The sequence below is a fragment of the Brassica napus genome, chromosome C7 (genome assembly GCF_020379485.1).
Source record: "Brassica napus cultivar Da-Ae chromosome C7, Da-Ae, whole genome shotgun sequence".
NCBI classification, from domain to species: domain Eukaryota; kingdom Viridiplantae; phylum Streptophyta; class Magnoliopsida; order Brassicales; family Brassicaceae; genus Brassica; species Brassica napus.
In genome coordinates, this window is record NC_063450.1 from 21343442 (window position 1) to 21355380 (window position 11939).

The 11939-nt window shown below is 34.8% G+C and overlaps 2 protein-coding genes across 2 annotated transcripts; both read right to left on the reverse strand.

Annotated features, from left to right (window-relative positions):
* Positions 1-4566: 4566 nt before the first annotated feature.
* On the reverse strand, positions 4567-6731 carry LOC106411795. The gene is made up of 3 exons (XM_013852621.3): positions 5601-6731; positions 4931-5518; positions 4567-4846 (listed from the first exon to the last, which is right to left on the reverse strand). The coding sequence occupies exons 1-3, from the start codon at positions 6441-6443 to the stop codon at positions 4817-4819; spliced, it is 1461 nt and encodes a 486-aa protein (XP_013708075.1). The 5' UTR covers positions 6444-6731; the 3' UTR covers positions 4567-4816.
* A 1335-nt stretch (positions 6732-8066) lies between these two features.
* On the reverse strand, positions 8067-9489 carry BNAC07G10040D (uncharacterized protein At2g34160). The gene is made up of 5 exons (XM_013854544.3): positions 9243-9489; positions 8898-8946; positions 8637-8699; positions 8470-8534; positions 8067-8387 (listed from the first exon to the last, which is right to left on the reverse strand). Exons 1-5 carry the CDS (start codon positions 9360-9362, stop codon positions 8292-8294), a joined length of 393 nt encoding a protein of 130 aa, XP_013709998.1. The 5' UTR covers positions 9363-9489; the 3' UTR covers positions 8067-8291.
* Between the last annotated feature and the right edge of the window lie 2450 nt (positions 9490-11939).

Genomic DNA, 11939 nt, shown 5'->3' on the forward strand with positions numbered 1-11939 from the left:
AGCGACGTCCTTACGAGGAATTGTAGCGACGTCTTTACGACGAATCGTTCTACTTCGTCTTTACGACGAAATATATTCCTCGCTAAGTTACGACGAATTAGCGAGGAAATATGTGTTACGACGGACGTGTAACGAGCAAACGCGTTTCCTCGCTAATTCGTCGTAAAGCCTCTTTTACGACGAAATAACGAGGAAAACCGCCCTCGTTAAGATTATGTTTTCTTGTAGTGGATTATGGTTGAGCTTGGTAATTAATGGATGTGATCTTGTTAGATAGAAATGGATGTTAGAGAATGGTTGTTTTGGTAATAAATATGGTTTAATGAGTTAGATATGTGTCCACTCTTGCTAGTTGGTTGTGTTCAATGCGAAGCATCAATTTTGTTAATTGTTCTTTGCTGCCTCTCTTCTATAAAACACATCTCTTCTTCTCTCCTATCTACTAAACCCATTAATCTTATCTTTCTCTCTTCTGAATCCATTTTCCGAGATGGATTCTAATCCATATAGCCAAACCTCCAAGTTTGTTGAACTGCTTAACAGTCAACAAGAAACAGTATTTGGTTTTTCTCAAGATAGTGTCTCACTATCTTCATCGCAAGTCCCGGTTTTTGCCTTTCAAGCGACTGAAGAGACTCGAGCAGAGCGTAGGGAAAGGAGGATGTGGACGCCAGTCGATGATGTTGTTTTAATCAGCTCGTGGTTGAACACAAGTAAAGATCCGGTTGTAGGGAACAAGCAAAGATGCGGTACATTCTGGAAAAGGATTGCAGCTTACTTTGCTGCAAGTCCTAAGGTCTCAGGCTGTGAAGGCAGATAGTCAAGCCACTGTAAGCAGCGCTGGCAGAAGATCAACGACGTTGTGAACAAGTTTTGTGGGGCTTATGAGGCGGCAAGCAGAGAGAAAAGCTCAGGACAAAATGAGAATGATGTTCTGAAGTTAGCTCATGAAATCTACTTCAACAACCACAACAAAAAGTTTACTCTCGAACACGCTTGGAAGGAGCTACGCAATGACCAAAAATGGTGGAAGCGCTTAGAGGAGGAAGTGTGATGACAGTGCACAGTCATCAAGCTCTCGCGCTAATGAAACCACCACTGCTGAGGATGATCAAGGAAGCAACCGACCACCGGGTGTGAAGGCATCTAAGGGCCAGGGGAAGAGGGGAAGCCATTGTCTGAGTTTCAAATAATGTGGACCATCAAGAAGGAGGACTTGGCTATGAAAGAAAAGCTTTCCAAGATGAAGCTACTTGACAGTTTAATTGCAATGCAAGAACCCATAGCTGAGTATGAAGAAGCTCTAAAGAAGAAGCTCATCAACAAGTTGTTGGCTTAAGCTCTGTAGTTTATGTTGTCTAATTTTCCGGCTCTTTGCCATATTTTATGTTCTGATGTTTGTCTTTGATGTTCTGATGTTTCTTGTTCTTGTAATGCGAATGTTTGATATGAATATGCTTATGTTTAATATGTTGTTTCTTGTCTATGTCTCTGTTTCTTGTCTCTGTGTATGTTTCAAGTCTATCTCGTTGTTGTTTCTCATCTCTTGTTGCCTCTCCTAACTTTCAGGTTAAAAAATGAGTGAAAGAAGATGCGGCTCTCTGTCTCATGTTTGATATGTTGTTTCTCATCGCTATGTAGCTTGTGAGGTAATGAAGATTCGGCTCTCTGTCTCATGTTCTTGTGATTATTTAAAGACTGTCTCTGTCTCATGTTCTTGTCATTATTTTCAGGTCAAGCAGCGTTGTGATGTCACGGACAAGCTTGTGATATTGCAGTCTTTTGGTGTCACGGACAAGCTCTGTGTGCTCTTGCTTTAAAGCTTGTTGTGGTGTCTTGTAGTGTAACGCAGAAGTGTGGCATCTTGTAGTGTCATGCAGAGTTGAGGCGTCTTGTAGTTTTCAGGTCACGTAGAGTTGTGGCGTCTTGTAGTGTCACGGAGTCTTCTGTGTTGTTGTATGTAGTGTTGTTGTATGTAGTGTCACGGAGTCAAAACTTGTGTGTTGTTGTATGTAGTGTCACAGACTCTTTATCAATTTATATTCAGTAATTAATTTGTAATCTGAAAATCCATATAAAGATTGTATCTTCCTCTCTCATCCTCAAAGTCTTTTATCATCATCTCCTTCTCAAATTCTAGTATTATCACCAGCTCATTACTATTACTATCACCATCTCCTTCTCAAATTCTATTATTATCACAATCTCATTATCAAACTATCACCATCTCCTTCTCGTTCTGAAAGTCTATTATTATCACCATCTCCTTCTCAAAATCTAGGAAGAGATTGTATTTTTCTTTCTCATTCTCAAAATATAAACATTAACAATTTTTTGATCAATCTTTTCCTTTCTCATTCTCTCGTAAACAAGTCTCATCTCATGGCATCGTCTTCTCAAAACACATTTGAAGAATCACTTGATGATACTTTTGATCAATTTTTTGATCAACATTTTGATCAAGCTTTCGAAAAATTTTCCATTCATTATGGTGAGCAAGAAGAACAAAGGAGAAGAAGGAAAAAAAAAGAGTTCATATCAAAAGAAATCATGAAGAAGGCGATGTCCGTTTATGGAATGATTATTTCAGTAAAACTCCAACATATCCTGAAAATCTATTCTGGCGACGATTTTGAATGAACAAGCCATTGTTCATGCATATTGTTGATCGACTCTCCAATGAAGTTGAATTCTTTCGACAAAAGAAAGATGCTACCGGGGAAGGCTTAGTCTCTCTCCACTTCAGAAGTGTACATCAGCCATTCGTGTCTTGGCATATGGTACTGCGGCTGATGCTGTTGACGAATACCTCCGACTCGGTTCAACTACTAATCGGTCATGTGTGGAACATTTTGTCGAAGGAATAATATATTTATTCGGTGATGAGTACCTAAGAAGACCAACGCCGACTGATCTTCAACGTCTACTTGATATTGGTGAGCATCGTGGATTTCCCGGGATTATAGGAAGCATCGATTGTATGCATTATAAGTGGAAGAATTGTACCACCGCTTGGAAAGGTCAATATTCACGTGGTTCGGGAAAACCCACAATCGTTTTAGAGGCGGTTGCTTCGTATGATCTATGGATATGACATGCGTTTTTTGGACCTCCAAGTACCTTAAATTAAATGATATCAATGTTCTTGATCGTTCACATGTTTTTGATCACATAATAAAAGGTCAGGCTCCGCAAGTCACCTTCTCTGTCAATGGAAGAGAGTATAATTTGGCTTACTATCTCACCGATGGTATTTATCCGAAATGGTCAACTTTTATCCAATCTATTCCAATACCACAAGGTCCGAAAGCAGTTTTATTTGCTCAACATCAAGAAGCTGTCCGAAAAGATGTCGAGCGTGCTTTTGGAGTCTTGCAAGCTCGCTTTGCCATTGTTAAAAATCCGGCACTTTTTTTGGGATAAAGACAAAATTGGGAAGATTATGAGAGCATGTATCATACTCCATAATATGATAGTAGAAGACGAACGGGATGGATACACTCAATTTGATGTTTCAGAATTCCAACCAGGAGAAGACCGGAAGCTCACATGTGGATCTCACGTATTCTACAGATATCCCTACAAATATTGACAATATGATGGGTGTTCGAACAAGAATTCGTGATAGAAAAATGCATCAACAACTGAAAGATGATTTGGTTGAACATATATGACATAAATTTGGAGGTGATGGATACAACTACTGAGCTCAGACGGTTTTTTCAAATCATTCGGTCTTATTGTACTAATCTATGTTTTTATGTTTTTTTTTTAAATCTATGTTTTAAATATTATCTTTTCATATGTTTTATTTAATAAATAAATTTTATCTTTAAAAAAAAGTCTATTTAATATTTTTTTTAAGAACCCTTTATTAAGAAACTCCCATTGAATCACCCAAAATGAAAGTTTCTTAACAAAGGTTCTTAAACTACATTTATTACTAAAAAAATCACTAAGAACCCCATTGAAGGTTTTAGGGTTAAACATGCTCTAAAGACAACCTGAAAAACACTTGAGTGAAAAACACGTGAGTGAAAAAAGAGAGGCTTTGTTAATCAAAAGAAAACTCGGAAAGAATTAAGGATGAAGGTGCAAACATCTCTATTGTCTTTCTGTGTAACACATTGCTTTGCTTTCCATCTTTTCTTTCTTCCTCTGTAAAACACCGATCAGTGCTTTGCACCTTTTCTCTAACGTATTGGCAGAATAACCTGTAACGTTACATTAGACGACCAAAACGTATTTGTTTCAACGTTTTGAGCAAACTTCTGTCCACCTAAGATGTTATATGTATCTAAGTAGAAATAACCATCTGACAAAGAACATAAGGTTTAGTCTTTCTTGAAGTTGAGATCCGAGAAGCATAAGTAGTTGCCTCAAGGAACAGGCGAGTGAATCTTTTGTCTTTCTTGAAATACATTAGACTTGTGTTAGGCCTGCAACACAGACTCAGCCCCATTTTCCACTATTCTATTTCTGATTTTGTTTCCTAAAGACTTACTCAATTGTGAGTTTAAAGAAGAAAATAAGCAAAAGACTAGTGAGAAATCAGAGTTTATCTGCTTAGGCAAAAGACAAGTGATTCTTATTAGGTAAAAGTCACAAATATTGAAGCTCCACAATGTGAATCACTAGTGAGAAATCAGAGTTTATCTGCTTAGGCAAAAGACAAGTGATTCTTATTAGGTAAAAGTCACAAATATTGAAGCTCCACAATGTGAATCACTCTTAAGAGATTTAATAAAACAATCACACACATTTTTTCACCGGTAAACTCATGTACACCGGTCACATCTCAAGAAGCTTCAGGCTCTCACTGAAGGGATGTATGAGCAACCAGTTCCTGCAAAAGATGAAGCAAACACTGAAAAGATATAGCTAATGCTTATTCTCAATATTAAAAAAAAAAAAACATAAAGATGGTTACATCGGAATATCGGATATGATCTCTGTGCATGTAAGAAGTCTTGACAATAGTTTCCCACTTGGTAACATTGGTGGAATTTTCATTAAAACTCTGCTTCTGGGGTTGGAACGTATATCTACGTGAAGGGCTCTGAGAGTTTACTACTGAAGGCAGATTATGCAAAAGCCAAGATTCAGAAGGCTTGTTGGGCAATGGTGGTGCAAGAAGTGACCGACCAGGACTACTGTTGATCTTTCCTAACTCTTCAAGCTCAAGATTGGTGTCTGGTTTCTTCTCTACTTCCTCAGGAAAGATCTTAATATTAGTCTTGGGAGAATCCTCGGTATCGACATATACTGTCTTCTCCAAGAGAGAGCTAGCTGAAGCGTTGCTTATGTTACTAATATGCTTGTTCAGCCTGTTAGCTCTCAGGCTCTCGGTTTCCTTACGAGTGTCGGGGTGAAATGGAGAACCGTTGCGAAATGGTGACATACATCGAGTGTGTCTGTAAGGAGATGAAGACATACTTGCAGCAGAACTCAGGTTTGGATGAACCGGTGATAGAACTTTACCACCCAACTTGTGCTTGGAAACTGAGTCAAGAGCCAGCTGAAAAAAATGTACAAGAGCTAATTAATTATCAGCGAGAGACTAAGACAAGAGTGGAAGGGAAGGAGGCTAAAGCTGGAACCTGTTTGATAGATTGGAACCGAGATTTGAGTTGAGAAACCTTGCTTGACTTCACTTGATCATGGCTTGGAGAGTTTTGTTTGGATTGAAAACCAGTGCTAAGCATGGCTACAGATTCTTTAAAGCACAGCTGTGGAAACATACCACAACCTCTCCTTGAAAGATAAGCGTACTCAGAAACTTCATCATCATCCTCCTCCACGCTTTCTTCATTATCTACGCCTTGGTGGTGGTCGTAATAAGGTAAGAGTGTAGACTTATCATACCTATTTCGAGTTTGCCGCTTCTCGTCAGGTACTAAATCTCTTTTCTGTATCGTTGGTTCAGGCATGAAAGTGGATGGTTTTCGGTTGGACCCGTAATGAGGCTGCTCCACAGTCATGGCTTTAGCCGCTGGCAAGAAACGGTTTAACATGAAATCTCGTGACTGATGATCCTCAGAAGGGTTCTTCGTTTCCACAACACTATATCCACTCACACCAGTTATGCTGTGGTTTGCCGAGAAGTAAGAGTATGTATCACGTGCATCAGAAAACACATCCTCTTCTTCTTCTTCCTCAACGTGTTTAACCCTGAAACTCAGGTTTCCTGGTGGAAGACATGGCGTGAAGACTTGATCACTGACTTGCTGAGGTTTGGAATCATGTCCTTTTAGTCTCCCAGGGGATTGCTCCCATGTGAAAGGAACAGAGGCAGCTTCAGTAACCTGATCTAAACCCAGCTCACTTGTCTTAGAGTCATGAGTGAAGTTAATAGACTTGTTTCTGCGGACAGAGACAGCTGTGTTGTGCAGCCGCCTAGTAGAAAGAAGAGGTGCCTTGAAGTTGAGTCTCCTCTCCGCCATAGCAAGTGAACGTTACCGGAGAAAGAAAAAGCACAAATTTGGAACCAAGAGTAACTTCTTTGAGACTCTGTGAGAAAGAGAATCTTTTGAATCGTTCAAAGAGAAAGAGAGGCCTTGAGATACTTTAAAAAAAGGTCCTGAAAGACTTAGTAAACGTAAGAGAGAGACAAGCTAAAGTTCTTTTTGGAAGGCTGCCGTGATTACGAAGAAGACGACGAAGATAGGACTCGTGGAAGGAGAAGTCACGAGGTCATTGGCGCATTCGATGTGGGACATTTACTACTACTACTCTTTACTCTTCATTCATTTTTTTGAAGATATTTATTAGTATGAAGTTTCATTTCTGTGAATGTTTCATATGCCCTCATTGTTTGTTTGTCATAAATAATTCGTTTTCAAGTTTAAAAAGTAAATACACATTTCTGATTATTTGACAGATTTTTGTTGTCTTCAAATGCATTACGTATGATTTGTTTGATATGAATTAGTTGCTTATAATTGAGCACCTAGTATCGTCATCGTATACAACTGATAATTGAATAATTATTATTATTATGAGGCCTTTTTGCTTGCTTTTCTGTTGAATAATTTAAGTTGAAGACCGACACATTAGAGAATGATGGAAGCAAAGAATTTTCAGCGACACCAACTCAAAGTCTCAATCTATCATTTTCAATCATTTAGTTTTTTTTTTTTTTTTCTTCGAACTACTATTCTATTACTATTTTCAGTCGTTTAGTTTAATGAAATAAATGATATATATATATATATATATATAGTACAGTGGTCGAGACAGTTAAGCATAACAACTACAAAATGAATTATTAACAAAACACCAACTTGACTAACATATTTTTCCAGTATATCGTTTTTGTACCAGGAAGTTATATATTTTAATAAAAACACACACTTTTTCCTTGAAAACTTGAGAAATTTTGGATATTGCTAGAGAAGTAATGTTTTATACTTTTCTTATCAACAAGTAATGGTATACTACTATTTAGTACTATTAAATCAAGAATTTTTCTTTCTGTTGAACGACAAAACATCTATTGTCATTCTTTTTTGTTTTGGAACACAATTTTCATTCATTAAAACTTACAAGAGCAAGAGGGATCCGTCCTCTTTGAATCTATTTTCATTCTCTAATTACTGAAAAAATGAATATGTATTGACTATTTTGTTCAGACATAATAATCGAAGCATTAAAAGCTATTATCATCATGAAGTGGAATCTCATCCCATACTGCAATTACCAAATGGAAAGTTGGTGATTTTTAACAACTTTTATTAGCTCAAATTTATTGGGCTATTGTATTATATAATTCTGTTGTATAGTTTGTTGGTGGCTTATTGCTAAGAATTTGAACCAAACTGAGTCTAGTTAGTGAGGGGTAGATAGCCTTATTGCACATTGTTGAGTTTAAAAAGTATAAAATCTAGTTATACCCAACGGCGTTTGATGTCACATATGGATTCAAATATGTTAATCATGTGGCTTTCAAATAATCCTGCTCGGGCGTATTGATTATGATTACATCACTAACAACGACCAGATTCCAAATCTTTCAAATTTATTATTTCAAAAGAATTGCAGTAAGTTTTGAAAATCTAAAAAAAAAATTCTCGGTAATAATTTCGAATAGGATATATATTCGAAAATATGCAACAAAATCTTTTCTAGAGCTGATAAATACCACGCTCAAAACAAAAAAACTTTCACAGGTAACTAACAGACAAATACAATTCAAGATGACATTCAAAATTTCAAAATGAGCCAAAAATTAACGAAATAAAGGAAACAAAGTGTTATAACATTAAGATGAAAGAGAGACATGAAAAAAGATCTCAGCTCTGCTCTTGGGCTTCTGCAGCCTCCTTCTCCTCATTGGCTGCAGCCATTAATTCATCAAACTTCTCAGACTTGGCGAGCGTTATCTCAATCTACAAGTCATTAACCCGGACAAGTTAGCTAACAGCAGTTTCCCAGAAGAACATTAATGGAATTGAAGCTTGATTTTTTTACCTTGGCTTTCTGCACAGGACGTCCCCTTGAATCATCCTTGATATCCACAGTCGAAGTCATGATCTCTGTAACAAGAAACAATCTCAAAATCAGCAAACATTACTCACAAAATCTTGGAAAACATCTTGTAACATTTTTTCATTCAAGGTTGAGAAGAATCTTCTTACTCTTTTCAACAGCAAAACCATTGTTCTTCAGTATCTCAGCGACAGTAACAACCGTAGCAATAGCTGCACAATTAAAAGCTTGATGAGAAACCAGAATGAATCTCTAAAAAATAAAAGAAGGGTAAAGATGAAGATTCTACATCTCATGACAATAAATGTTTGAACTCCTATTGTAGAAGGAAATCTTGAATTTAATAAACTCAGTTACACATACATTATATATTCTGATACGTATTTAAAGAGAGAAGCAAATAACAGTACCCATTCCAAGTGCAGACAACTCGACATCTGAGTACTGCTGCATGTACCTCTGCGACAACAACATAAACATGTTTCACCAAACATTCACCAATCCAACATATAAGAGATAAGAGTCACATAACTAGACGGAGCACCATCAATAATCCATTCAAACAGTTTCAAATGTAACCATTTACAGAATTAACTCATAACGTCTGTACAAAAATCACAACACGGACTGCAACAGAACACAACCATATTGTGTATAAAGGCGGTACATTTAGACGAAATAGAATATTATATATAAATAGGTAGAATCCATAGCTTTCAAGCTTAAACATAATTTCTCAGAAAACGATTTTGTACCTTGGCGAGATTGACGTAGAAGAACAACGGTTTCTTGGTGTGGGAAACCTGAATCCGACTCTTCTTCTGGGTATCAACGCCCAGGCTCATGCTGTTGACTCCTTCCGTGATCCCTTCCATTGAAACTAACTTCAACAAAAACTTCTCCTTTCTCAGAAACGATGAAAATTGATTGAAAGAGACGATGAAGGCTTGTCCGCGAGGAACCAAACCCTAACTCGATAACCTAACCGACGCCGTTAGAATATATTTTAATGGGCCAAGTTTCAGCCCAATAGGCCCATTAAATAATTAGATATATTTCGAGAAAATTAAATCGCCAATCGGAGAAGCCATGCCCTTGTTCAAGGCGCCGTTTCACGGCTTCTCAGTGAAATTCACCGAGTCATCATTCGACCACACCATGAACCAATAGTTTAACTAGTTTTAAAATGTAACTAGATCTTGATCCGCGCCCCCGCGCGGGTGTTGGATTTAACTTGCGTTCAACGTAAATTTATAAACCATTTTTTATAAAATGTCCATTTATATTTTTGTGTTTTGTAAAATATATTTAGAGTAGAATATATTATATTATAATATAGATGTTTGATAATAATTTTTTATCTGTACGTAATATTATATTTATAATTTTATAACTTGATGCAATTTGATGTAATTGTAATATTCATATATTAACCTATTGATTTTTTGTTTATTTATTTAAAAATGATTTAATTTTTTACAGTAAGTTTTTATGAATTATTATTAATTTTATGATATTTGGTTTTTTAAAAATTGTATTGTAGCAGATTAATATATACTATATATTACAGTTTGTGTTTTTTTTTCAGCAAAAAGAAATAACAATTCATTGTAATTAATTAATTTAAATTTTTGATTTTAAGTGAAGTGACAGATTTGTAAATAAGAAAGAAATGCAATGGCTAAATGTGTAAATAAAACAAAATATTTAATCTACTATCTGTGTTTCCTAACAATTCTCATTTAATCTGTTATCCAAGTTTCCAAACGACAGAATCTGTAAATGAGAAATAAATACAGTGACTAAATATGTAAATAAAATAATTTGCTATCCTTGTTTCCAAACAACTTTCATTTAATCTACTATCTAAGTTTCCAAACAGTACCAAAAGGTACTTCAGTTTTAATAATATAGATTATATATCAAACTGTAACAAGTTAAGAATTAAGTTATATAACAAAAATATATAACAAAAAGGGAATCAATTAATTTTAAATGTCTGATTATCATAAAGAAATTAATTTTAAATGTAAAATAAATAAAAACAAAACATCGTAAACGTAATAAACCGTCAATAACAAAATTAAACTAAAGAAATAAACGAAAGATTATATTTGCTCACATTTCTTGCAAACGTGAGTTGTAATAAGTGCACAGTAAAAACTCTATAAATTAATCATGTTGAAACTATGAAATATTATTAATTTATAGAGTTATTAATTTACAAAAAATGATTTTTCTGGATTTTTATTTTAGAATGTCATTTTATAAAATAAAAATAATAATTGATTTTACCATATATACATTAATTAAATTTTTCAAATTAAACTTTCACGTAATTTTTATTGTATTATTTGGTGCATATAAAATATGTTTTCTAAAATTTAAATGTGGTTTAGATATAATTTTACTAAATATTAACAAAATTTATTTAAGTGTTAAGAAAATATAGAGATAATTTTATTGTGAAATAAATTAAATAGTACGACTGTTTGTTTGTATATATGTAAAATGTATATATACAAAAATTACTAATTTATGATTTTAATGAGATCATATATTTACATAGGATTTTCTAAAATATTTATATCTTATTATTTTATCGATTTGTGTCATATTTTGAACCAAACTAATTCAGGACTAGAGAAATTTATTAATTTATCTAGTATTAATTTATAGAGTTTATATTATATGAATCATTGATGTGCAAGTCTATTTCTCTCTTTTTGTATGGATTCTTTCAAATATTGACTCATTACGCTTACAACTAGATGAAAAATGAAAAATTAGTTTGACAAAAAATTTGCATAGCTAAATTTTACAAAACTAGATTATCACATCCAAAACATTTCTATTATTCATCTGAATATTCATGAATATATATTAGAATACTCTTTAAATAAAAATTTAAATCAAATCCGATTATATATTGGGTCATCCATCTGTTCAACCTATAGCCGGATCCCAAGTTTTAGCAGTTTTTGTGGGTTTTATCAGGTTGTAAATAATTTTTTTAATAAAAATTTCAAAACTGATTACATGCCGGATCACCGGATTTGCCGATTCGACCTCGGAACCGGGTCGGGTTTAAAAACATTAGTCATGCCTCACTGTCGCCAGTGCTCAGAACTTCAGGATCCTCAGAAACGGCGGATCCACATGCTCGAGCTCTCTCCTGGATCTTCCGGAGTCACATAATCTGCCATGTTTGACACATCCGACGGAGTCGTGATTGAGAAAAATATGCCTATTCTTATTCTATGTGCATATTCTTATTCTATTAATAACAACTCCTGTAAATATGAATAGTTTTTAACACTGTATTTTATTAATAATAGTTAAAAATATATTGCATCATAAAAGAATAGATATATAACAGAAATTAATGTTCTTTCCATGGAAATTGAACGAAGACAATTACGAAAAACGAAAATGCTCTCTAGAGAAAAAGC

Coding starts and splice junctions, on each gene's coding strand:
- LOC106411795 (XM_013852621.3), bottom strand. CDS start 6,443: ATGGCGGAGAGGAGACTCAACTTCAAGGCACCTCTTCTTTCTACTAGG. Junction 5,519..5,600: donor GGTTCCAATCTATCAAACAG/GTTCCAGCTTTA, acceptor CATTTTTTTCAG/CTGGCTCTTGACTCAGTTTC. Junction 4,847..4,930: donor ATCATATCCGATATTCCGAT/GTAACCATCTTT, acceptor CATCTTTTGCAG/GAACTGGTTGCTCATACATC.
- BNAC07G10040D (XM_013854544.3), bottom strand. CDS start 9,362: ATGGAAGGGATCACGGAAGGAGTCAACAGCATGAGCCTGGGCGTTGAT. Junction 8,535..8,636: donor TGGTTTTGCTGTTGAAAAGA/GTAAGAAGATTC, acceptor TTCTTGTTACAG/AGATCATGACTTCGACTGTG. Junction 8,388..8,469: donor GTCCTGTGCAGAAAGCCAAG/GTAAAAAAATCA, acceptor AATGACTTGTAG/ATTGAGATAACGCTCGCCAA.